This window comes from Chiloscyllium punctatum, chromosome 38 (genome assembly GCF_047496795.1).
Source record: "Chiloscyllium punctatum isolate Juve2018m chromosome 38, sChiPun1.3, whole genome shotgun sequence".
Taxonomy (NCBI): Eukaryota; Metazoa; Chordata; class Chondrichthyes; order Orectolobiformes; family Hemiscylliidae; genus Chiloscyllium; species Chiloscyllium punctatum.
In genome coordinates, this window is record NC_092776.1 from 33,740,662 (window position 1) to 33,768,005 (window position 27,344).

The following is a 27,344-nucleotide window of genomic DNA, read 5'->3' on the forward strand; positions in this document are numbered from 1 at the left end:
AATGATCAAATGTATTCAAAACAAGGTGCACTTTCATTCTGGTTGAATTATCTTGCAATGTATACTGGGTCACGATAACCTTTAGTAATTGACTAAAATGATTTAGAGTTCAAATCTTTTGGATTTTAATTCAAGGATGAATAAGCAAAATCGTGCTTGCAAAATGTTAGAAAAATTTAAGGTCAAGTGTAATTTACATTCATTATGTCTTTTACCGAAATGGGTTGATAATTAAGCACATTATATTTGATAGTTCAGAATGTGGAGGGAAGTATACAATATCTGAACATTTAAATAACTCATTATTATCTGTGGAGTTAGTCATTTTCACATAAGAGGGGAAAGTATCTGAGCCACCACTGATATCAGTGTCAACTTAAATATTCTAGTATAATCTATTGTGATTTATATTGCTAACCTCTCATCTGCATTCAGAATTTAACTTGCATCAGTTGATAAGTTGCTGTTGCTCCCCATTTAGATGTACTTAGTTTTCAACGAACAAGGATTTTATTACAGATGCTAACTAAGAAAATATGATTCAATAAACTTGTATACAAATTATTAGGTTAATTTTGCTTGTGTGCAATTTATGTTCCTTCTCCTTTCTGCACTGTATTTCTAAGTTATAAGGACAAAGTTCGTCAATTCTGAAAAGTTGTTTATATATGAATGTTTTGCAAAAAGGTTTTTACATACAATGTTTTTCAGTACCTTTCCTAATTGAAGAAACTCAAAACTGCTTCATTTATGTTCTTTGTGGAAGTATCAAATATCTGTAAAGCAATATTATAAAAATGTCTATGAAATTTTAATTCTGTTGTCCTACTATAAAATAGAAGTAATTGTTATGCATTTTATTGCAATATATACAGGTTTCTTTAATTGAATGTCTCTGAAGGCAATCATGTTTTCAGTGGAAAGGCTGGAATATTAAAACATACTTTTTTCAACTTGTCCAATGATTAGCAACAAAGCGACTGTTTAGTTTAACATTGTTTAAACATATGAGGTTCAGACAGGGAAGGTTTCAGGTATAATCTTTGGCCTACAATCATCTGAACAAGGGTGCTCATAAAGTTACTACCATTTGTCTTGGCCTACTGAGCTCAGAAAGAAGATAATCAATCTATGTTTGTGTTTGCAGTTCTCCTTCAAAACATATTTGTGGCTGTCAAGAAAGAGCAGTGTTATTTTCACTGTCTTTAATTTCTCAAATAACAGATGTTCCTTTTGAAAATAGAATTATTGGAAATTTTATAAAAGTTCACCACTGATAGTTATATTATGACTAGAATATTAATGCAGAAACTCAGCCAGTGTTCTTGGACTCAGGTTTGATCCCGCCATGGAAAATGGTAGAATTTGAATTCCGTTTAAAGAAAAATCTGGAATTCCGAATCTAGTGATAATCGTGACACCATTGTCATTTGTTGGAAAAACTTATCTGTTTCAGTAAGGTCCTTCAGGGCAGCATAGTGGCTCAGTTAGCACTGTTGCCTTACAACACCAGGGGGCTGGGTTCGATTCCACTCTTGGTGACTATCTTTGTGGAGTTTATGCATTCTCCCTGTGTCTGCTTGGGTTTCCTCTGGTGTTCCGCTTTGCTCCCACAGTCCAAAGATGTGTAGTTTAGGTGAATTGGCCATGCTATAGCCCATAGTATCCAGGGTTAGGTGGGGTTAGCCATGGGAAATGCGAGGTTAATTGGATAGAGATGAGGGGTCGGTGTGGGGTCATAGAGTCTTACAGCACGGATTTGGAGGGTCAATGTGGACTCTGTAAGCTGAATAGCCTGCTTCCACTCTGTAGAGATTCTATGATAGTATGGAAGGAAATCTGCCATCCTCTCCTGGTCTGCTTGCGTATGACTCCAGAGACGCCACACTGTGGTTCACACTCAGGTACCCTCTGAAATGGCTTAGCAAGCCACTCAGTTGCATCAATCGCTACAAAGTCTCAACAAAGGAATAAAATTGGAAGGATGCCCTGGAAACGACAACAGCCCTATCGATGCTACAAAGTCATCTTACCTAACGTCTATAAGCAAGTTCCAAAATCAGGAGAGTGGTTTCTCAGACTAGTCAAGCAACAGCCTAACATAATCATGCTTGCGGAATCATACCTTACAGACAAGGCCCCATCAGCATCCCTGGATATGTCCTATCCCAACAGTAGGGCAGACTCAGCAGAGGCTCAGTTGTATACTGTTGCGGATGAATTAGATTAGATTACTTACAGTGTAGAAACAGGCCCTTCGGCCCAACAAGTCCACACCGCCCCGCCGAAGCGCAACCCACCCATACCCCTACATCTACCCCTTACCTAACACTACGGGCATTTTAGCATGGCCAATTAACCTGACCTGCACATCTTTGGAGTGTGGGAGGAAACCGGAGCACCCGGAGGAAACCCACGCAGACACGGGGAGAATGTGCAAACTCCACACAGAGAGTCGCCTGAGGTGGGAACTGAACCCGGGTCTCTGGCGCTGTGAGGCAGCAGTGCTAACCACTGTGCCACCGTGCTATTGGCTATAGCATGGCCAATTGCCCTGGGAGTCTTCAACATTGACTTTGGACATCATGAAGTCTCATGACACTAGACCAAACATAGGCAAGGAAACCTGATTACCATGTTCTGTACTCCCTTAGCTGATGAATCAGTGCGCCTCCATTTTGAATAACACTTGGAGGAATCACTGAGGGTGACAAAGGTGTAAAATGTATCCTGGGTGAGAGATTTCAATGTTCACCACCATGAGAGGCTTGACATCAACATTACTGATTGACTGGGATCTAAAGGACATAGCTACTCGACTGGGCCTGTCATACGTGATGAGGGAACCAACAAGAGGGTAAAACATACACCTTCCTCATCGGTTTGCCTGCTGCAGGTGCATCTGTCCATGATAATGTTGGTACGAGTGACCACTACATAGTCCTCTTGGAGGCTAAGTCCCAGTTTTACATTGAGAATACCTTACATTCCATTCTGTGGCATGTTAAATGGGACAGATGTCAAGCAGATCTCGTGACTCAAGACTGAACAATGGTGAGCTCCTCTGGGCCATCAACAGCAGCAGAATTGTACTCATAGCTCAGCATATCCCCACTCAACCATTATCTCAAGCCAGAGAATCAACCTTGGTTCAATGGAGAGTCCAAGAGGACAAGCCAGGAACAGCATCAGGCATTCCTAGAGGTGAAGCATCAACCTGATGCAGCTACCAAGCAAGACTATTTGCATGCTGAACAGCATAAGTAGTGAGTCATAGACAGAAATAAGCAATCTTACAACCAATGGATCTGATCTAAGCTCTGCAGTCTTGTCACGTTCAGTCGTAAATGGTGGTGGACAATTAAACAAATCACTGGAGGAGAAGGTTCAATAAATATTTCCATCCTCAATAATGGAAGTACCCAGCACATCAGTGCAAAAGATAAGACTGAAACATTCACAACAATCTTCGACCAGAAATGCCAAGTGGATAATCGACCTTGACCACCTCCAGTGGTCCCCGGCATCACAGATGCCAGTCTTCAGCCAACTCAATCCACTCCATGTAATATCAAGAAACGGTTGAAGGCACTGGATATTGCAAAGACTATGGGCCATGGCAATGTTTTGGCAATAGCACTGAAGACTTCTCAAGAATGTGCCACACCCCTAGCCAAGCTGTTCCAATATAGCTACAACACTGGCACCTATCTGACAATATAGAAAATTGCCCAGGTAACTCCTTATACACACAAAGCAAAACACATTCAACCCAGTCAATATCACCCTGTCAGTCTATTCTCGATCAGTAAACTGATGGAAGGAGTCAGTTATGAAGCAGCATTTGATCAACAGTGGCCTTCTTACTGGCAACAATTAGATTTCTATCAGAGCCACTCAACTGCTGGCCTTGGTTCAGATATGAACAAAAGTGTGACATGATTGTGACAGCCTTTGACATCAATGCAATGAACTATGTGTGGCATCAAAGATCCCTAGCAAAACTGGAATCAGTGGGAATCAGGGCAAACTCTCTGCTGCTTGAAGTCATACCTGACACATAGAAAGATGTTTATGGTTGTTGGAGGTCAGTTCCCGGGAGACCCTCCGTAGTTCTGGGTAGTGTCTTAGGGCCAATTATTTTCAGCTGCTTAATCAACGAGCTTCCCTCCATCATAAGTCAGAAGTGGGGATGTTCGTTGATGATGCACAATATTCAGCACCATTCATGATTTCTCTGATAATAAAGCAGTCCATGTCCAAATGCATCAAGACCTGGACAATATCCAGGCTTTGGCTGACAAGGGACAAGTATCATTCATGCCACATAAGTGCCAGACAATGATCATCTCCGTTAAGAGCCAGTCAAACCACCGTCCCTTAATATCTCTGAATTCCCAGCTCTCAACCTCCTGGGGTTACCATTGACCAGAAACTTAACTGGACTCACCATTTAAATGCAGTGGCTATAAGGCAAAGTACAAGGCTGCATTGAGTAACTCACCTCCTGACTCCCCAAAGCCTGCACCATCTAGAAAACACAAGTCAGGAGCGTGTTGGAATACTCCCCACTTGCCTGGGTGAGTGCAGTTCTTAATAGCATTCAAGAAGCTTGACATCATCCAGGACAAAGCTTGCTTAATTGGCAACACATCCAGAAACATCCAGTCACCCCTCCACTGATGCTCAGTAGCAGCAGTATGTATAGTTTTCAAACTGCAGTGCAGACATTCACCTGAGAAGCTAAGACAGCACCTTCCAAACTCTCAAACACTTCCACATTGGAACATCACGTGCAAGTTGACTGACTGACATTTCCTTCAGCTATCTTCTGTTACCTAAAAGTCACAGTTGCTCATTTTATGTTACCTTCAGCCATGGGTAGCTACAACATATGGCTAGTTCAGTTCAACTTCTTGATAACTATTTTAATAAAGAAGTTAAAAATCACACAACACCAGGTCACAGTCCAACAGATTTATTTGTAAGTACATGCTTTCAGAGCTCCAAAATTTGTATTTCCAAATAAACTTGTTGAACTAAAACTTGGTGTTGTGTGATTTTTAACTTTGTCCACCCCAGTCCAACACCGGCACCTCCATGTCATATTTAATGATGCCTTTCATAGTACTTTTCTGAGAAGAGAAAACATTCCCTCTGCGTTTACTTTATCAAATGATTAATAATTTTAAGGATCTGTATCAGCTCACTTACAGCCTCCTTCTTCAACATTTTCCCCCTGATCTGTATACCCATAGATGTTTGGTATCATTCTTTCAGATCTTCTCTGGGAACTCTGTCTGGTATATTCTTATTCTTTTTTCTAGTATGGCAACCAGAATTGCAAGTACCATAAGTACAGTCTAACCAAGTTTTAAATGCAGGTTTATCACATCTGCTGTACTTTTCAATTTTGTCTGGCTTGAAATGAAACTTAGTGCTGAATTTGATTCCTTTATGGCCTTTGCTAACTGGTTTTGTAACATCTTAAGATTATATCTTTTAACTAGAACCAAATATATCCTCCTCTAGCTTAACCAAACCTTCCCCTTCCAAGTAATGCCATTTCTTTCTGCTGTTCCCAACAAAATGTATTACCTCCCATTTATTTGTATTGAAATTAATTTACCAATTATTTGTCCAATCTGCAAGTCCATTCATGTCATTTGCGTATGTCATTCAGATACATACTGAAGTTTCTCTGCTTCTGCACACCCTTTATGGAGTCATTGAGCTGTACAGCACAGAGACAGATTCTTTGGTCCAACTTGTCCATGCCGACCAGCTATCCAACATTAATCTAGTCCCATTTGCCAGCAGTTGGCCCAAATCCCTCTAAACCCTTCCTACTCGTATGCCCATCCAGATGCCTTTTAAATGTTGTCAAAAAAACGAACCCACTGTACTCCTTACTCTAGATCTAGAAAGAAAAAAGAACAGTAATGTTACACTTAAAAATTATGCACTTAGCTGCTTCTATGATGTGAGCTGTTCCACACAGGTTTCTGCAAGGTCAGCTGTGAAATTTGCTGTTTAATTTTTCTTAGACGCACTCTAATATCCTGAGATATTTGAACTAAAACAGCACAGGCAGTAGCTGTTCAGATTTAGAATAGTTTTTATTTTATACTGTCTCTCCAGGTTCTATTTATCAAATGTATCTCCTCAGACTTCTCCACATTGCTCTTCATTTGCAATTTCATTGCTCAATCCACAAACTTGTCACTGTCCTTTTGAAGTTGTATAGTCCTCCTCGTAGTTTACAATGCTTCTAAGTTTTATTTATCATCTCCAAACTTTGAAATTTGTTTTCTTGACACCAAGGTTTAGATTATTAATAAACGTCAGGGAAAGCAAAGTTACCTGTACCAGCCCTGGGGAACTGGACTACTAACCTTCCTTCAGCCTGGAAATATCCAATAATTATTACACTCTTTCCTGTTGCTCAGCCAATTTTGTACTTACATCACAACCATTTATTCCATGGTCTCTTTGCTCTCAAGTCTGTAATGTGGCACTGTATCAAACTGCTTTTGGAACTTCATGTACCCCAGGTCAACAGCATTACTTTTTCTGTTCTCTCTTTGGAAAACTAAATAATGATTTTTCCCTTAAGAAATATGTGTTGACTCTCCTTGATTAACTCTCATTTCTCTGTTAATTCTATCCTGGTATTGTTTCTAGAAGTTCCCCAACAGCAGAACAAAACTATCAGTTCTGTACAAGTAGTTCTGGGATAACGCACGTTTTGGCTGCGCGATTTGGCAATAATGTCGCTGAAGAATTAGGGACGGTATTTTTGGAATGCTTTCTTCCATTGACAATAGCGTAGTCCCAGTAGGGATTGATTCATGCGCATATCCATGCCATTCTGCGCATGTGCGATGTCACTGCTGGTTTTTGTAACAATTTGCACGTGTCGGAAGTCTCTGCGCTGTTCTGCCCATGTGCGATGTCAGCACAAGTCTTCATGTGTACTGCACATGCACAGATGTCAGCTGTTGATAGAGCAGCTTTCTGTGAGAGGACCAGTACTGAGAGCAGCTGTCTTACATTTTTTTAAATGTAGTGTGTCAAGTTAATGTTTGTTTTGTTAATAAATATGATTTTAGTGTTCATTCGGGCTGTGTTATACTTTGCATTAGACTTTTGGATGATGTTTGAGTGATCGTGAGTGATATTTTTTGCCCCTCTGCCCCGAACCCCACTTTTTCCTTCGACTTCATTATTTCTATTAAGCAATTTTCTATTCAGTATGGTTTCGCTAGAGCACAACTGTGGTATTATAGACAAACTACGTGTCACTGCTGGACTTATCTTTATAACCCTGCTTGAACAAGGTTGTAATGAATAGTACTGTGGTAGTTAAGTAACTGAGTATTACTTCAAAAAGACACATTGTGTCAGGCTTTATAACTTTCCCTTTAGGGCAATTTGGAAGAATACCAATTTAAACTCAGTTAACAAAGTGGGTGACAGCCATTTCCTAGTTCATTTCTCAGGGCAGTGTTAAAGTCAACCTGCCTTGCTTTCAGTTTTCAGCAAAACCTAGTTCTTAACTGTTAGCATATTCTCCGTGGCAATGTCCCTCTCAATCACAGCCCACTTCGCAACCAGTTAGCAATCTCTTACGAAAAATGTTGGTTTTCCTTTTAAATTAGTATTCTTACAAATTTTCTTGTTAAATGCAATATTAAAACCATCGACAAAAAATGTCTGTATTTCAGCAGCACTGATGGTTGCAATGATTGCAATTTGTCAGCTTTCTCACATCACGTGAGAGTCTAAGGAAGTCTGAAAAATTATGGTCAATGCCTCAGAATTTCCACTTGCAACTTCTTCTTTGCCCTTAGATGCATCTTATCTGATCCTGGTGTTTTATCAAATTTAAGTACTAACAAGCTGTCCAATATCAGTTTAGAACCCTTCCAGTGATTAGATTTCCTCCTCTTTTGTTGTGGTTTAGGTAAAATTTGCTTCGGTGGTAAAGATAGATACAAAGTATTACTTTAATATCATCTTAGCTCTTACCCGATTCATTCTGTTCTTGAGTTAGATTAGATTACTTACAGTGTGGAAACAAGCCCTTCGGCCCAACAAGTCCACACCGACCCACCGAAGCGTAACCCACCCATACCCCTAACCTAACTCCACGGGCAATTTAGCATGGCCAATTCACCTGAACTGCACATCTTTGGACTGTGGGAGGAAACCGGAGCACCCGGAGGAAATCCACGCAGACACGGGGAGAACGTGCAAACTCCACACAGTTAGTCGCCTGAGGCGGGAATTGAACCCGGGTCTCTGGTGCTGTGAGGCAGCAGTGCTAACCACTGTGCCGCCCACAAATCCTCTGGGACATTCTCTTTCTCCATCACTGCTACTCTCACCTATAGTCTGACGTCAGGACTGCATTTCCCTTTTTACCTATATTGTTCGTCCCAAGCTGGACCATGACATCTGCTGGTCATACTTACCCAGCTGAATGTCTTGCAACTGCTCAGTGACAACTTTCACTCATTGCATTAGAACCAACGTCCATTTTGTAGTCACTTTTAGTGGTCACAGGGATGCTTCCTATTTCCCTAACCAGTTAATCTTCTTTCATTACTTGTTTTCACTTTTGTTTTCTTCACACTTGTACAAGCCCATGTCATATGGGCTTGGCTGTTGCTGAACTCCTCCAAGAAACTATTGTCCTTATCAGCACCCAAGACTGAAATTGGCTGAGTGAGCAAAATGATTTTTGGTTACTCTTTCAGTACCAGGCTGTTTTTTTTTTGGATCTGATATCACCTAATCCTTATCAGTATGCCTGAATAGATGGTGGTGGAAAGAGTGTTGCAGACTCAGCAACTTGCTGACGACCACGATGCGTGCAGCTTCTTCAGCATAGTCAAAGCTATTCACTGAGAGCCAAAAAAGGGAAAACCGCTTGGCATACACTGAGAGGTAGTCATTGTCTGCTTTGGTGAGCACTTTGAAAATCTTAACCCAGAAATAGCCTTCACAAGTGGTCTGAACACCATCTCACATAACACTACCTGTCATCATCTCAGTATGCCATAAGGTTGAAAAAGTCATCTGATTGCTTAAAAAAAAACGAAATGTCTACGGTGCAGACGATATCCCTGCTGCAGTACTAAAATACAGTGGAAAGGTACTTTTTGTTTTTGTAAATATTTACTAGCAAGAAATTTTTTTTTTGACTTTACCAAAACATAAAGTTATTGAAAAGATAACAAATGACAAATACACACAAAAACACTAAATGGCAATACTCAGCGCAAAGCTTCCAAACAAAAGAATGGGAATGTTGTATATACACCTGTATTAACTCAGGGGACCCCCTCCAGGGCTCAGCAAACCTAACCGTCCTAGTTAAACAAACGCTCTAGTTAAGATAGCAGTCAAATCTGTATCTAAATAACCCAAAAAGGGCTGCCATGTCTTGTATAAAAAAAGGTCTGTTGTGTGGTGCACCATAATTAATTTCCGCCGACCCAGCAAGCCCAGTGGGTTCTCAGACACCCAATTCATCAGAATATTCTTCCTTGCACTGTAAGAATATTAATTAGTTTCTTTCCATGCCCATTTAAAGATGATAAATTCGGTAGACCTAGGGGCAGAGATATCGAGTCTACTTTAACTTCGGTCCTCAAACCCTTTCTGTCTCTCCTGCCACAGCGCTCCAATAAACACGGAGCCTGTGTCGTGTCCAGAAGCAATGTGTAAGAGTACCTACACTTCTTTTATATTTGGGGCACGTTGAAGATGACCCTTTTTTAAACTTTGCCAGACAATCCGGTGCCAGATGAACCCTGTGCAGAACTTTTAACTGCATTGCACATGTCCTATTGCAGATGGAGATCTTTCACACGTTCTCCCATATGTCCTCCCACATTTCAGAAGAGGTCTCCCAGACCTCACATAACCGGTTAATATCCTGCCAGCCCCTGCCACCCAGCAGGATATAGAGAGCACTAACTGAGAGGGTGCTGGTGGAACGTAGCAACTACCTCTCTGTATCAGGCTTATAGGGCTTAGTGAAAAGCGTAGTCTCTTTATGAATGAAATCTCTAACCTGAAAAAAAATGGAAAAGATCTCTGTTGGGCAGTCTGTATTTGTGGCTCAATTTCTTGGAAGACATATAACCTCCCCCTCAAACAAGTCTCCCGCACTGGAAACTTCTCTCGCTGCCCGTAGTTAGAACCCTGGTTGGAACCTGGCATACCAACTATGGGCGTAAGTGGCGAAGTCTTGGATAAGCAACCCTCACTCTGACGCATCACCCTCCATGCCTTGACCGTACTAATAACAATGGGATTCTGGCAGTGGTCCATAACTGTCCTCATCTGATCCATGAAAAAACAGGTTAATAAGAGGGCACTTTGCCTTGGAGGCCTCGCTATCCAGCCATATTGAGCCTGGATCGTTACTTGCCCAATCGCACACACTCAATTGATACCTCCTGATGTCTGGGAAATCAACTCCTCCCATCCTTGAGGCGACTACAATTTAGTAAGTTTGATGAGAGGCCACCCACTATGCCAGACAAAGGAACTAAACTAAACCAAACCATAGGTTTCCACAGCGTTGACCTGGGGAACATTGAAAGGAGCATATGCGTGGGATAAAGCAAACGAGGAAGAACATTCATCTTAATGAGGGCTATTCGGCCCAACCATAAAATCGGAAGAGCCTCCCACCTGTGGAGATCCCACCTAATGTTGTAGAACAAGTGAGCAAAGTTAGTCCAAAATAACTGATCAAACATGGGAGTAATAAAAATGCCTAGGAATCGGAACCCTGCCCGTTACCACTTAAAAGGAAACCTAGGGCCACCTTCAACCTCTAGCACTTCCTTGAGATCCCCCAAAGGCATAGCCTCCAATTTTGCAAAGTTAATCTTATATCCTGAAATAGCCCCAAATGAATTGATACATTGTATCAGGTGGGGTATGGAGGTGATCAGGTTTGATAAAAACAGAAGGACATCATCCGCATACAGTGTGATCTTGTGTACCCTCAATTTCACTTCTGGAGCGGTTATATGCACGTTCTGATGAATGGCCTCTGTCAGTGGTTCTATTACCATTGTAAACAACAGTGATAAAAGGGGGCAGCCTTGACAACTACCCCTACCAATTCTAAAGTTCCCAGGCTTCATCCTGTTGGTGATTACCATGGCCAGAGGGTGGCGATATAAAACCGTCACTCACCGAGCAAAGACCCCACCCAACCCAAACTGCTGTAAGACATAAAAGACGTACAGCCATTCCACCTGGTCAAGTGCTTTCTCTGTATCTAAGGGAATCACCAACCCCCGAATCGATCATTGCTGACATACTTGGACCATATTCAGCAATCTTTTAAGATTATTAGAATACCTACGGCGCCTTATAAAACCTGCCTGGTCCTCTTTGACAGTGTGGGACAACACCTCTAATCTCAGTGTCAAGATCTTAAACAGAATCTTGAAAGCTGAATTTAATAGAGAGATAGGCCTGTATGAGGCACAATCCTCAGGAACCTTCCCCTTAAGAATGAAGGAAATATTAGTTTCTCTCAAAGATGGTGGTAAACATTCATGTATATAGGAGTGATTGTACAGCTCCAACATCGGCCCTGACAGAATCCCTATAAACTCCTTATAAAACTCACCTGGGAGACCATCAGGGTCAGGCGCTGCCTCCTGTATTTCCTGAACTGTCAAGGGGGCAATAAAGAGAGAGGCTTGTTCCAAGATTACCACTGGGAGGTCCAGGTTCTTAAAAAAAAGGCTTCCATTCATACTTGCAACCTTCAGACTGATACAATTCAGAGTAAAAACCGTGAAAAACCTTATTAATCCTTTTGGCATGTAAGGACTTTGATGCTGTCTCTAATTGTAGAAATGGATTGGGGAGCATGCCTTTTCATAGTCAGATATGCTAAATACTTCCCTGGCCTATCCCCATACTCAAACAGCCTTTGTTGAGCAAAAGCAAGTTCTTTTGCAATTTGTGTAAGTATTAAGTTCAAGGCAGCCCAGAGGGCAGTGATCCACTATAGCTTAGTCACCAAATGCTATGCAAAATGTACCGCTTTGGCGTTTTTCAACCATGTCTCAAGTAGACTCTGTTGTTCCCCCATCTGTCATTTCCAGCTAGCCGAATAGGAAATAGCTAATCCCCTAGCAAAGGCCTTAGCGGTCTCCCATAGCATAGACTGACTACAAGCCTTGCCTTAGTTGTTAGTCAAGAACTCCTGAAACTCCTTCAAAAAGTATTCCACAAATTTGGAATCCTTAAGGAGAAAAGGATCCAGACGCCAGTGCTGCAAACCTAGCCCCTCACTCTTTGCCTTCCTCCAAATATTCTGCTGCGTGATCAGAGACAACTATGTTCCCAATTTTACAACCCTTAATCGAATCCAGAAAGGTTGAGGGAGCCAGACAAAGATCAATCCTTGTGTGACTTTTATGTGGGTTTGAAAAAAAGATGAACTCCCTGCTGGTAGTGTGAAGACATCTCCAAATATCCACCAGCCTCTTATCCTCACATAAGTTAGCCACCTGTTCGGCCTGCGAAGGAATAGTTGGGGGCCTACTAGGCATCTTGTCCACTGTTAGATCCAAAAGGCAATTAAAATCCCCCCCAAAATAATGTGCCATGTTCCAAAGGCACTCCGCCTAGAGAAGGTGCTAACCAAAAATTTGAGGGGATGCACCAGGGGGCAGTAGACATTTAAAATGTCATATTCCTTCCCATGTATCAGGGCCTTGAGTATCACAAACCGCCCTTGCTCGTCTTTCACGTGCTGTAATAATGGGTTTCCTGCAACAGTGATATCAACCCTTTCCCTCTTAAAGCACTTTTTTTCCTTTTAACAAGCAGATGACTTTCGTTGATGTTTCAGCTCCACTGTTTAACAAGACAATTAGCCATATCTCCTTTCAGAGACCCTGGAACCCCCGGGAGGGAGAACCCTGCTTAGAATGCGCCTAGCACAAGTAAATGGAGTCGCAGAATTGTGTATACAAAAGCTACCCTATCATAACTAGAAACAACTATTGCTATCAAAAAACTACAAAGAAAACCAACTATAAAACTTTGAACGGGAGACTGGCTGCCCACCTTCTTCACCGTCTGGGAGCTCGTCAATCCAAAGATTTGTCCTCCAACCTCATCAACCTGGTCTTGTAAAGCCCGCACTTCCCACTCCACTGCCTGGATCATACCGAATAAGGACTCGATCGCTGCTTCTGATCGACCCTACACTACCTCTATCCGCTCCGTGAGACCCTGGATCTCCCGTTTATGTTTCTGCGATGGGTTGGACCTGGGATCTCCTCACGGATCTCCTCAGTCGCAGCCCCAATCTTCGAGATAAGTCTCGCTATTGCCGCCACCAATTCCTGAGAGTCTGTCAGGTCTCCGGGGGTTTGGGAGAGGCTGCTGCTGTGGTCTCTGGTGTGCCTGGTGCTGCAGGGCAGTGTCCTACCAGTTGCAGAAAGGCAGCCTTGACACAACTTGGTGCACTCATCGTTCTCCTACGGAAGGAAGAGAGCATGCTGGAAGATCTCAAAGATACTAATTGTGCGATCTTCAAGAAAGTAGACAGGTATTACTATGGAAATCACAGATTGATTTCCTTACTCTCCGCCATGGGAAAGGTCATTATGAGATTCTTCCTCAAGTCTCCTCAAATTTCCTTCCCAATCTCAGTGTGGCTGCTGTCCATCAAAAAGGCACAATGGCACGATTTTCAGTGCTGTAACAAATCCAAGGAAAGTATATCAAACTCTGTATGTGACCACCCTCAATTTCACATAGGTCTTTGACACTGTCAACTGTGAGGCATTGTGGAATATTCTTTTTAAATTCAGCTGCCTCCAGAAATTTGTCACCATTCTCTGCCTGCTTTGCCTTGACGTGCAAGTTGTGATCCTTACCAACGGATCCACCGCAAATGCAATACAAGGCTGTGTCTTTGCACCAACACTTCTCTTCATCTTCCTTGATACAATACCACCCCATCTCCATGAAGCTCTGCTGCAGTGGAACTATCTTACAAAACGAGCAGGAAACTGTTCAGCCTTCACTTCCAGGCCAGAACTAAGACCACCCAACTTCTGTTCTCAAACTGCGCATAAAGTGAGTTAACGTCTACTTGCACTGATACCTGCATATGCACACACTCAGAGGCCAAAATACAAGTCACTATTCATTGGGGCCTATAAAAGATAAGGGCTTAGACTAAACATAGCAAACAGAAGTTGTCTACCAGTGTGCTCCTGCCACACAACACTGTTTAATGACTAACAAAATCCGTAGTGAGCCCCTGTCAAATCTAGATAATTTTCTAGACCTCTGAAACCACCTCTCAGAGCAAGTAAATGTTAACAATAAAATTCAACATTGACTCCAGTGCACCAGTGCAGGCCTTCAGATATCTGCAGAATAGAGTGTTTGAAGTCCAAGACCTCATGCCAAGCACCAAAGCTCATGGCCTATAGTGCAGCAATAGTCCCATCCATCTGTATACATCAGGAACATATGCAATGTACAGCAGCCACCTCAAATCCCTGGAGAGTTATCACCAACATTGTCTTTGCAAAGTTCTGCAAAACCACTGGTAGTATACCAATGTGACCATCTTCACCCAGGCCAATACAGCTGAGGCTAAACGCCAGCTCGCAGACACCTCCTACTGCCCCCTTGACCATGACCCCACCTCCCACCACCAAACCATCATCTCCCAGACCATCCATAACCTCATCACCTCAGGGGATCTCTCATCCACCGCCTCCAACCTCATCGTCCCACAACCCCGCACCGCCCGTTTCTACCTCCTGCCCAAAATCCAAAAACCTGACTGCCCCAGCCGACCCATTGTCTCAGCCTGCTCCTGCCCCACCGAACTCATCTCTGCATACCTCGACACGGTCCTGTCCCCCTTAGTCCAAGAACTCACCACCTACGTTTGGGACACCACCCACGGCCTCCACCTCCTCAATGATTTTCGCTTCCCCGGCTCCCAACGCCTTATCTTCACCATGGACATCCAATCCCGATACACTCCATCCCCCAACACTAAGGCCTCAAAGCCCTCCACTTCTTCCTTTCCCGCAGACCCAACCAGTATCCTTCCACTGACACCCTCCTTCGACTGACTGAACTGGTCCTCACTCTGAACAGCTTCTCTTTCCAATCCTCCCACTTCCTCCAAACCAAAGGAGTAGCCATGGGCACCCGCATGGGCCCCAGCTATGCCTGTCTCTTCGTCAGATATGTGGAACAGTCCATCTTCCGGAGCTACACTGGCACCACCCCCCACCTTTTCCTCCGCTACATGGATGACTGTATCGGCGCTACCTCGTGCTCCCACAGGGAGGTTGAACAGTTCATCCACTTTACCAACACCTTCCACCCCGACCTCAAATTTACCTGGACCATCTCAGACTCCTCCCTCCCCTTCCTAGACCTTTCCATTTCTATCTCGGGCGACCGACTCAACACAGACGTTTACTATAAACTGACCGACTCCCACAGCTACCTAGATTACACCTCCTCCCACCCTGCCCCCTGTAAAAACACCATCCCATATTCCCAATTCCTTTGCCTCCGCCGCATCTGCTCCCAGGAGGACCAATTCCAATACTGAACAACCCAATGGCCTCCTCCTTAAAAGACCACAGTTTCCCCTCAGACGTGGTTGACGATGCTCTCCACCGCATCTCCTCCACTTCCCGCTCCTCCGCCTTTGAGCCCCGCCCCTCCAATCGCCACCAGGACAGAACCCCACTGGTCCTCACCTGCCACCCCACCAACCTCTAGATACATCGTATCATCCTTCGTCATTTCCGCTACCTCCAAACAGACCCCACCACCAAGGATATATTTCCCTCCCCTCCCCTATCAGCATTCCGGAAAGACCACTCCCTCCACAACTCCCTCGTCAGGTCCACATCCCCCACCAACCCAACCTCCACTCCCGGCACCTTCCCCTGCAAACGCAAGAAATGCAAAACTTGCGCCCACACACTACCCCCCCCCTCCCCTCACCCTCACTTCCCTCCAATGCCCAAGGGATCCTTCCATACCCGCCACAAATTCACCTGCACCTCCACACACATCATTTACTGCATCCGCTGCACTCGATGTGGCCTCCTCTACATTGGGGAGACAGGCCGCCTACTTGCGGCACGTTTCAGAGAACACCTCAACACCTCTGAGACACCCGCACCAACCAACCCAACCGCCCTGTGGCTGAACACTTCAACTCCACCAAGGACATGGAGGTCCTTGGCTTCCTCCATCGCCAGACCATGGCAACACGACGCCTGGAGGAAGAGCGCCTCATCTTCTGCATTGGGACCCTCCAATCACAAGGGATGAATACAGATTTCTCCAGCTTCCTCATTTCCCCTCCCCCACCTTGTCTCAGTCCCAACCCTCGGACTCAGCACCACCTTCTTGACCTGCAATCTTCTTCCCGACCTCTCCACCCCCACCCCCTCTCCGGCCTATCACCCTCACCTTAACCTCCTTCCACCTATCGCATTCCCAACGCCTCTCCCCCAATTCCCTCCTCCCTACCTTTTATCTTAGCCTGCTTGGCACACCCTCCTCATTCCTGAAGAAGGGCTTATGCCCGAAACGCCGATTCTCCTGCTCCTTGGATGCTGCCTGACCTGCTGCACTTTTCTAGCAACACATTTTTCAATACAGCTAGTATCCCAGTATCAAGATACTGGCCGTACCTAACCAGCTGCGGTGAGTGGGCCACATTATCTGTGTGCCCAGCACAAATCTCCCTAAACAAGTGCAGTACTTGGAGCTCTGCGATCGTAAGCCATCATTAGAAGAGTAGGAGAAACCGTGCAAAGACACCCTGAAAGCCTCCCTAAACAAATATAATATCCCCACTGATATACTGGAATTATTTGCCTTAGAATGTATGAATTGGAAAAACATCTGCAAAGGCCCCAACTGCTTTGAATGTCACAGACTGAGGCGTGTGGTGACCAAGTGCAAGCAACAGAAAAAGCATGCAGAATTCAGAGCACCTCACCCAGCCACCTCATCAAACACCTACCTGAATTGGTAGAAACTTTCATAGATTGCATTTCTTATCTCATTTCATTAAAATAAATAGAACAAAACATTTTGGGGATTTATATTTATCCTTTAGAACTCAATTAAGCTATCACTGAATTTTAAATGTTTGTTCCTTTTCCAGTGGAAAGCTGTATTTTTTGATCTAGATCTGTTTTATATTTTTGGTATCTGTTATTCACTAGGTTTGTGGGTTACAATGAAGCTACTGTTAGGTGATGTTCATCAGATTCGAAAAGATTTTCCACATCTAGTTGATAGAACTACTGCAGTTGCAAGAAAAATGGGTTTTCCTGAAATAATAATGCCTGGTGAGTACGTTGAAAAATCATTTAAATATGGTAAATACTCATCAATCTGTACTTTTGCTCGCAAAATGTATTCACATTAAAACCAAGTAAAATGGAATGAAGTGACAGTGATCTTAATTTCATTGCAATGACTATTTTACCATACTTGCGTTTTATATTGTTTGTAATTAAATATCAACATTTGTACCATTCTATAATGCAGAGAAATAAAGTAATTTGAAGCAAAAGTGCTTTTGTTTGCATTTAAGGTTATAGGGTGTTGTTGTCTGGGAACAATTGAGCAGATGTTTGTAGATAGGATAGTAAAGAAGGCATTTGGTATGATTTCGTTTATTGGTCAGAGTATTGAGTACAGGAGTTGGGAGGTCATGTTGCGGCTGTACAGAACATTGGTCAGACCACTGTTGGAATATTGCATGCAATTCTGGTCTCTTTCCTAACGGAAAGATGTTGTGAAACTTGACAGGGTTCAGAAAAGATTTACAAGGATGTTGCCAGGATTGGAGGATCTGAGCTACAGGGAGAGGCTGAACAGGCTGGGGCTGTTTTCCCTGGAGCTTCTGAGACTGAGGAATGACCTTACAGAGATTTACAAAATTATGAGGGGCATGGATAGGATAAATAGACGAAGTCTTTTCCTTGGGATCGGGGAGTCCAGAACCAGAGGCCATAGTTTTAGAGTGAGAGGGGAAAGATATAAAAGAGACCTAAGGGGCAACATTTTCACACAGAGGGTGGTACATGTATAGAATGAGCTGCCGAGGATGTGGTGGAGGCTGGTACAATTGCAACACTTAAGAGGCATTTGGATGGGTATATGAATAGGAAGGGTTTGGAGGGATATGGGCCGGGTGCTGGCAGGTGGGACTAGAGTGGGTTGGGATATCTGGTTGGCATGGATGGGTTGGACTGAAGGGTCTGTTTCCATGCTGTACATCTCTATGACTCTATGTTGCAAAATTAGGTTATCTGACTGCATTTAGCTTTCGATTCCTTATGCTCTGTGACAATATCAAAACAGCCAGTGCCATGTTAAAAATTAGTCATAATGTTTAATCTTTGTTGTTGGATGTCCAAGGGCTCCCTAAAGAATTCCTCATCTAACCATTAGCCGAAGAAGTTTAATTTATGGATTATGTATGTCTTGACATTAACTGATGCTCAGAACCTTGAATAGGTAAGATCAACTAGTTTAAAGAAGGTCCAGATTCAATATCAAGGGCTGCTTGATCCAGTCTTTTTGCAGGTTGACAATATCTGTCCTCTTCCTCTTGAAGTGAATTGTTTGGGTTGTAATGTGTTGGTTACACATTGCAAAATGGTTGTCTTGTAGCGAGTGTTGCTAAGGCAGGAGATGTTTTTATGTTCATTGTAATTGCTGCAGTTCAATTTTTTTGTCGACAGGAATGGTGTTTAAAGAATTCTGTGAAGAAGTTTAACTTGACTGACACAATCACTTATTTGCCAGGATTTTATATTTGTTTTGTACTTTCCATTGAACTGACGTTTTGTTCAACATGCTGATTACTATTTTCTTGGATTGGATTTACCATCATGACAAATTGTTTGAATTTCAGTTGTCTAAGGAACCTCGAAGTATTACCTGTAGCCTCTTTTTTGTTTTCAAATGAAAGAAACTTGCTTATTTCATGTAAACTTAACTATACTATTCTATGAATAACTTGTGACTGGATAAAAACCAGACAGTTCTGTAGCCTGGGACAGGAATAGAACAATATCCAGTTGGGTTCAATGAAATAGGGTGTGTGGAGGCTCATGTGGAGCAGAACTAGATCAGTTGGTGTGAACAGACTGACTCTGTGCTGTTGATTCTCTGTCATTCTGATGTCAATTCTAAGTCACATTGACGTTAAGGCATTCCGTCTGGGACATAGCTGGTCGTATTGTACCTCGAGAATTTCCTGATACAAATATGTATCCTGTGTTATATCCTGTTTGCAAAAATCCCACTACTCACGCTTGTATAGCAAATGTGATCTTTCCTGTATTTTCAAAAGCATCATCTGAATTTCAAAAGTTGCTGCTTGATGGTTTTCTAAAATTATTTTGTAACCAGATGTTGCTTGATATACTTTTGAACGTTTGCAATTTTCGATATTATTTATGGTCAGATTAAAATGTGTTGAGTCTTATTTACTCCTAATTGTATTCTACGTAAATGCCAGAATGACACAATTTATTTTCAAACAATCTTGTGTCTATTTATAAATAATTGTTGTTATAATAATAATTAATAATAATTGTAGTTAATGTTTTTTTAAAAATGTTCAGTGACCTGAAAACAGTTATTTAAGGATCTTCTTGCTCATTTTCTTGCAAAGGTGATGTTCGTAATGACATATATGTTACACTACAGCTAGGGGAGTTTGACAAAGGCAACAAAACAACTTCCAAGAATGTAGAGGTCACAATGATGGTATATGATGAAGAAGGCAAGCGTTTGGAGGTATGATAATTATGGGCTGATACATCTGTGGCCCTGAAAATGAATTAAACTGTTGTTTGTTGACCAGTTAATATTTTTCAAGAATTCAAAATTAAACTTTTTTATTGTCTTTCTCTTAATTAACTGTTATTACTGTTTTGACTGTGACTTTGTGTGAATTGTGTTCTGAACATTTGATGCTGACCACAAATTTTCTGAACATTTCCCAAGTCTTACATATATATGTTTTCTTATATGTTCTTTAGTAAGTTTTCAGATCTTTAAATACATACATTTCTGAAACCACATTGATATTTGCTTCTTGTTTTTAAAAGAATGTAATTTTTCCTGGTGCGGGAGATGATGGTATCTCTGAATATAAGTCTGTTATTTACTATCAAGTGAAGCAGCCTCGTTGGTTCGAGACGGTAAAGGTATGTTCACGGTATATTAGCTGGAATTGAAAAAGTTAAAATAAAATCCTGAGCGGTTATGTTGTAAACTTTAGCATGAGTATCTTTTGATATTATTTTAAAGGTGGCAATCCCTATTGAAGATGTAAATAGAAGCCACTTGAGGTTCACATTCCGACATCGATCATCTCAAGATTGTAAGTACTTGAGCCAATGTTTCTTTTATATACAATACTGAACTTCTTATGTCCGGATTATAAAAACATGTTCTGGGCATGTATTTTTAAAATAGTTGTGCCATTATTATGATTTTCATATTTTATTTGCAAATTTCAGCTTCTGGAGGTGAGTCTTATAGAACCACAAAAATTCAGAAAAATTACAACACAGAAAGAGACCATTGAGTCCATTATGCCAGTTGAATAAATAGGCCCCAGGTTCCAATCCCATTTATGAGCACTTGACCTGTAGCCCTGCAAATTACAGCACTTCAGGTGTAGTTTGAGGTTACTTGTAACTGATCTGCCAAACTAGGCAGTGACTTCCAGACACGCATCACCGGGTGAAAAAGTATTTCCACATGTCACCTCTGATCCACCTAATAAGCAGATTAAATTTGTTCTCCGGTTATTCACCTCACCACTAAGGGAAACCGGTTTTCTCTGCTCACTTCCAAAATCCTCATTATTTTGGATACATTCTTCAGTAACCTTTTAGCCTCTTCTGTTCCAAGAAATATTACCCTCATCTGTCCAATCTGTCCTGATAACTGAAATTTTCAACCTTTAGCAACATTCACATAAATGGGTGTAAGTTTGCTCATTGAGCTGGTAGGTTTGTTTTCAGACACTTCATCACCATGCTGGGTAACATCATCATTGAGTCTCCAGTGAAGTACTGGTGTTCATGACCTGCTTTCTATTTATGTGTTTAGGTTTCCTTTGGGGGTGATGTCATATCCTGTGGTAATGTCAGTTCCTATTGTGATGTCATTTGCTGTGGTGATGCCGTTTCCTGTTCTTTTTCTCAGAAAGAAAAAGAACAGGAAATAGCATCACCACAGCAAATGACATCACCAACCCAAAGAAATCTAAACACACAAATAAAACACGGGTTACAAACACCAGTGCTTCACCAGAGACTCACGAACCTTCCAGCTCATACACATACACCCAGAACCTCAACCCGAGCTACAAATCTTCACAAACCTCACTAATTCATATAAATATCCTCTGTATTGTCTGTAAAGTAATAATGTCTTATCTGTGATATGGTGAGCAAAACTATGAACAAAACACCAACAGTGGCCTAACAAATACAGTATTATACATTTTCATTATTATATTCCTGGGAGGTGTTATATCTCCCAGTGAAGGAGGGCATTCCATGTGCTGCCTTTACCGCCTTATTTACCTGTGTTGCCACCTTCATGGACCAATGAGCATACACTCTGTGAGTCTAAATCTGCTGCCCTACCCAATCAATCCTCCTTGTTACTTCCTCAAAAAATTGTTAATAGGTCATAATTTTCCCTTAACAAAGCCATGCTAGTTATCTCGGATTAATCCATGTTTTTCCAAGTAACAGTGAGTGGCCCATAATTACTTGGCATATCCCTTATATCCAATTATATTCAGGGTACAATGTTTGTAAACGTCTCATTCTCTGGCACCTTGCCATTATCTAGTCAGGACTAGAAAGTGATCAGCAGAGCATTCTGTTGTTTCATTCCTAGCTCCCTTAATAGAGAAGGTGCTGGGGAATCTGAAAGGTCTGAAGGTAAATAATCAAACTGGATAGACCACATCCCAAGGTTATGAAGAGCTAGCTAAGGAAATTGTGGAGGCATTGTGATTCCTCAGGAATCACTCTAGTCCAGGAGAGTACCAGAGTATTGGAAAATGTCTAATTTAACACTCCTGTTTAAGAGGGGAGGGAGGCAGAAGATAGAAAACCATAGCCCTGATAGCCTGACCTCGGTTGTTGATAAGATTTTAGAATCCATTATGAGGGATGTGATTTTGGAAGATTTAGAAGTGCATGGTAAAATAAGACAGAGTCAGCTTGGCTTTGTCAAGAGGAAGTTTCTTAGAATTCTTTGAAGAAGTAACAAGCAAGTTAGACAAAGGAGAGCAAGTGGTAAAATAGGCCTGAGTCAATCAGGCTTTGTCAAGAGGAGGTCATGCCTGACAAATCTATTAAAATTCTTTGAAGTGATAATAAGTTCCTTAGACATTTGTATTGGAGACACAACTATTCATGTTATATATAAATGAACTGGACAAGGGAACTGAGGGCGTTGTTGCGAAGTTTACAATGACACAAAGGCGGGTGGAAGTGAAGGTAGTGTTGAGGAAATGGAGAGTCTGCAAAACAACTTGGACAAGCTAGCAGAGTTGGCAAAGGAATAGCTGATGGAATACAGTGTGGGAAAGTGTGAGGTTATGCACTTTAGTAGCAGCAATAGATGTGTCGATTATTTTCTAAATGGGGAAAGGCTTTAGAATCTGAAGCACAAAGGTACTTGGGAGTTCTAGTTTAGGGTTAACATGCAGTTTCATTTGGCAGTTAAAGAAGGCAAATGCAATGTGAGCATTCGTTTTGAGAAGATTAGAATATAAGAGCAGTATTGTGAGCAGTTTTGGGAACTGAATCTAAGGAAGGATGTGCTGATGTTGGGGGATCCAGAGGAGTTTTACAAGAATAATTCTGGGATGTAGAGCTTATCATAGGAGTGGTTGAGGACTCTGGGTCTGTATACTCAATAGAATTTAGAAGAATGAGGAGCAATTTCATTTACATTCTCAGACTACTGAGAGGCCTGGATAGAGTGAATGTGGATAAGATATTTCCATTATTAGGAAAGACCAGGACCTGAGGACACAGCCTTAAGGTGAAGGGACAACCCTTTAGAACTAAGATGAAGAGGAATTCCTTCAGCCAGAGGGTGCTGAATCTGTGGAAATCATTGCCACTGAGGGATGTGGAGGCCAAGTCATTGAGGAAATTTAATGATGTAGAGGTGCCAATATTGGACAGGGGTGAACAAAGTCAGAAGTGACATGACACCAGGTTATAGTCCAACAGGCTTATTTGAAATTAGAAGCTTTTGGAGCACTGCTTTTTGGTCAGGTGAAGTAAAAGGAACGCACAGGTACAGAATTTCTGTGTCCTTCCCTCGACTTCACCTGATGAAGGAACAATGCTCCAAAGACTTTTGATTTCAGATAAACCTATTGGACTGTAACCTGGTGTCTTGTGGCTTCTGACTTTGAACAAATTTAAGGCAGCGATAGATAGGTTCTTGATTAGTGAAGGGATCAGCATTTACAGGGAACAGGTAGGAGAATGGGGTTGAGTAATGTTTGAATGGCAGACCAGACACAATTGGCTGAATGGCCTAATTCTATTCCTATATATTATGGTCTGATTGTCCATGGTACTATTCATCTATCACCTTCAATAATATTAGTTCCTCCAGTATCTCTGTTCTTATTATGCTTATATTATCTGATATTTCCTTTTTAACTAGAATGTCTGCAACATCTTCCTTCGGTGAGAGAAAGTACTCATTAAGAGCATTCCACAAAACTTCTGCATCCACACACAAGTTACAGTACATGTCAGATAGGCCTACCCCTTTCTTTAGTTTAAATTCTTGCTGTTCAATGTACTGATAAAATACTTGACTCGTGAATATTTTTAAAACACCTTACTTTGCTTTCCTAATTTCATTTTTTCATTTCACCTCTGTGCTTTCTATACTCTTAAGCTTCATAAAGTATTACGTTGTGTATCCAGCTGATGTGATTACTGGACAAATTTGTTCCCAGACCGAAGTCTGGCATGATAGGCAATATTTAGTTTCTTTGGTTTTAACTAGGTGGTCTTTCAATGGAACACATGCACATAATTCGTGAAGGTTTGATTTTAACAATTAAACATTTATTGTGCACAGAAAATTATAAAATAGAACAAATCAAACTGTTTGGGTTTAACACACATTTAAAGATTTTAGGACACATGCTAAAATATAATGCCATTATTCCCTGATGAACTGCTTACAGTACTCACACCAGAGAGAGTGTCCTTCTCTTTCACATCAATAGGGCTTTAATGTAATTATGGTTTCGATTCAATTTCTTGCAAATCAGATAGCCCCTTCCTGGAGCCTTTCCACAACTGAGCTTAGATTTTCTTAGCTTCAAGTAACCTCTTCATGGATGTAACCAAACACTTCTGGTCAGAACCTTTCTAAATTGAAATATCTTTTACAACAATTGGATATTGAACTCTGTAATACATATTTTGTTTGAATAGCCACAGTGGGAGTGAAGCTGGCAAATTGCAGGGAACAAATGTAAGTGAGTTGAAATGAAGTCCTTAACATGATTTGAAGAAGTTGCTGAAATTCTGAACGTCTTTCTTCTTTCACAGTACAAATAGAGTACTTAGCTCTCATGAACAGCAGATGCTAAAGTTTCTTGTCTGTTGAAAGAGCATCCTTTATAAAAAGCAGGACATTGCGACCTAATTTTACCACTACTAATTTTACCAAAGTGCAAGATCATTTATGCCAACTAGGACCCTAGGCATGATGTTACAGCCTTTGAATAGAAATTATGTTTCTGCTTAACTTTAATGCTGACCAAAGACTGGCAAATCATATTATGCAATCAATTTGCAGATGGTCTTGCAGTCATGAACAGAAACTACTTAAAAATGTGATGAGGCTGTTTCAGCACCCAGGATAATGGAGATGACATTGGTATTGAGAGACATTCATATCTTGGCACAGTATTGCCATAATCTGCTGAGTGCTTCACCACGTGTTACCAAGTATCTCCTAGAAGATGAGAAGAAATTGAAAATGCAGCATGTTAACCGTGATTAAGGGCCAATCCTAACAGAAGTATCAACTAAGAAGATTGACGTACCACATGCTTATCCAAATGGAATTTTTTTTTAGATCCCTCTCTCCATAACTTTAAATACTCCTGATATCTTCTGGACTGCAAAGTGGTCCGAAGCACCCTTTGGAAAACTGGCATATATTTTTCTTCAATGAAAAGTCAGTCCTCCTGGGTTGCTATGCTGCTGCGATTTCTTCACAAAGAACAAATATTTCATTAAGTTCCAAGTAAGCCAAGATGCACAAATAAGGCCTTTGCCTCGCACATTAATTGTAAAATAGTGTATAGCTGATTGTTGCACCAACTTTGTTAATTGCCTGTTTATGAACCTTTGCACTCTAAGCAAGCAGTATTTATCAGTTACATGATTTCACAGCGACGAGAGTGAAAATTGACCACTGACTGATCAGAATTCAAATAGCCTCATTTAAACGTTTCTAATTCCATGGGATGGTCCTGTGTTCATCTTTGCCCTTCTTAGCTTGTCCTGTCAAATTTATGCCATATATTAGTTGAAAGCAAGCATTTCTACTATTTCCTAAATGTTTTGAGTACATTTCAGAAATAAATGTAAAATAAAACTAGATGCACCGATTTGGCATTTATTATTCCAGAAGGAAAGAATATATTGCTTTTGGGATTTGAAAGAACCTTGATTACAGTTTTTTGATTTTTGGTAGTTACTTTTTTTATATGTAGTACTAAGCTAATAAATAAAATAAGATTTGTGCTTCCTGCATTATTTGTAAAATGTATATTGTCTTTGATGCATTTAAGCATGTATTAATTATTTACTTTTGGTTAAAAAATGTATTTCTGTGGTGTTTCTCATACAGCAAAGATCATCTAAAACTCTGTTTCCTCCTTTGAACAGCGAAAGACAAATCTGAGAAAATATTTGCATTGGCATTTGTGAAGCTAATGAGGTATGATGGGACTACACTAAGAGATGGTGAACATGACCTAATTGTATATAAGGTATGTTAGTACAATGATGTATTTTCCACATTTGTAGCAGTAGATTATCTAATAAGAGTTTTGCTTTTAATATGTATGTTCAGATAAAGCACATAATTGAGTCTAAGGTCTCTTTCTAAATAGTCAGATGCCAAAAAACTGGAAGATGCAGCACCATACTTAACTCTGCCTGCGACTAAAGCAACTCTTGAAGAGAAGGGCTACACAATGACTGGGAAAAATATGCACAGTTTTGGAAACTTAGCCATCAGCAAAGACTCATTTCAAATTTCCACATTGGTCTGCTCAACAAAACTTACACAGAATGGTAAGATATTGAAAGGATAAAACATGCCTCCTGCATGCTAATTGTACTGATCAGATTAGAAAATGGTTGTTTCTAACCTCACTGTATTGATTGTTAGTGCTTGGTACATTGAATTTCTTTGACTAACAGGCAGTGGTATTATGATAATGTCACTGGATAAGTATTGCAGAAGCTCAGGTTAATGTTCTTGGGGTGTGAGTTCAAATCCCAACATGGCAACCGATGGAATTTAAGTTCAATTAGTAAATCTAGAAGTAAAATTTAGTCTGTTGGTGTCCGTGAAACCATCATTGATTGTTATAAAAATTCAACAAGTTCACTAATGTCCTTGAAGAAAATCTGCTGTCCTTACCTAATCTGATCCACAATATTAAAACCCAGTCCAGCACTGGCATCTCCATTTTATGATCCACAATATAGTTGACTCTTAAATGTCATTTGAAGTGGCCTACTGACTTACTACAAAATGAGTAAAAAGGATGAAGCTGAATAAGTCTTCCTGTATTTAGGTTCTGGACATTACAACAAAAAACCCAACCTTCTCAACTCTGCAAAGCCCTCGTTAGTAAAATCTGGAAACCCATGCTAAAACTGGGAGAACTGTTCCACAGAGTAGTCAAGCAGTAGCCTTACATTGCTAATAGTTATACTCAAGGAATCATATCTTGTGTCTCGGATACCACTGCCAGCAGAAGCAGTGGCCTGATAGCCTGTAGTCGAGAGAGAGTTGCCCTGAGAGTCCTTACATTGACCCTGGACCCCTTGAATTCTCATGAATTAGGACTAAGGGTAAGAACGTCATGGGCAATGAAGCCTTCTGCTGGTTAACCACTTATCACCCAGTCTCAGCTGGTGAATTCGTATTCCTCCATG

The 27,344-nt window shown here is 41.3% G+C and overlaps 1 protein-coding gene across 5 annotated transcripts in view; it reads left to right on the forward strand.

Annotated features, from left to right (window-relative positions):
• dock1 (dedicator of cytokinesis 1) overlaps positions 1 to 27,344 on the forward strand; it is a 577,688-nt gene that overhangs the window by 109,739 nt on the left and 440,605 nt on the right. For all 5 annotated transcript variants that reach the window (XM_072557590.1, XM_072557591.1, XM_072557588.1 and 2 more), the window contains exons 13-18: positions 17,289 to 17,414; positions 19,757 to 19,881; positions 20,196 to 20,294; positions 20,398 to 20,470; positions 26,061 to 26,164; positions 26,288 to 26,471. In XM_072557590.1, coding sequence (XP_072413691.1) covers positions 17,289 to 17,414; positions 19,757 to 19,881; positions 20,196 to 20,294; positions 20,398 to 20,470; positions 26,061 to 26,164; positions 26,288 to 26,471 — 711 coding nt within the window. The remainder of the gene's footprint in view (positions 1 to 17,288; positions 17,415 to 19,756; positions 19,882 to 20,195; positions 20,295 to 20,397; positions 20,471 to 26,060; positions 26,165 to 26,287; positions 26,472 to 27,344) is intronic.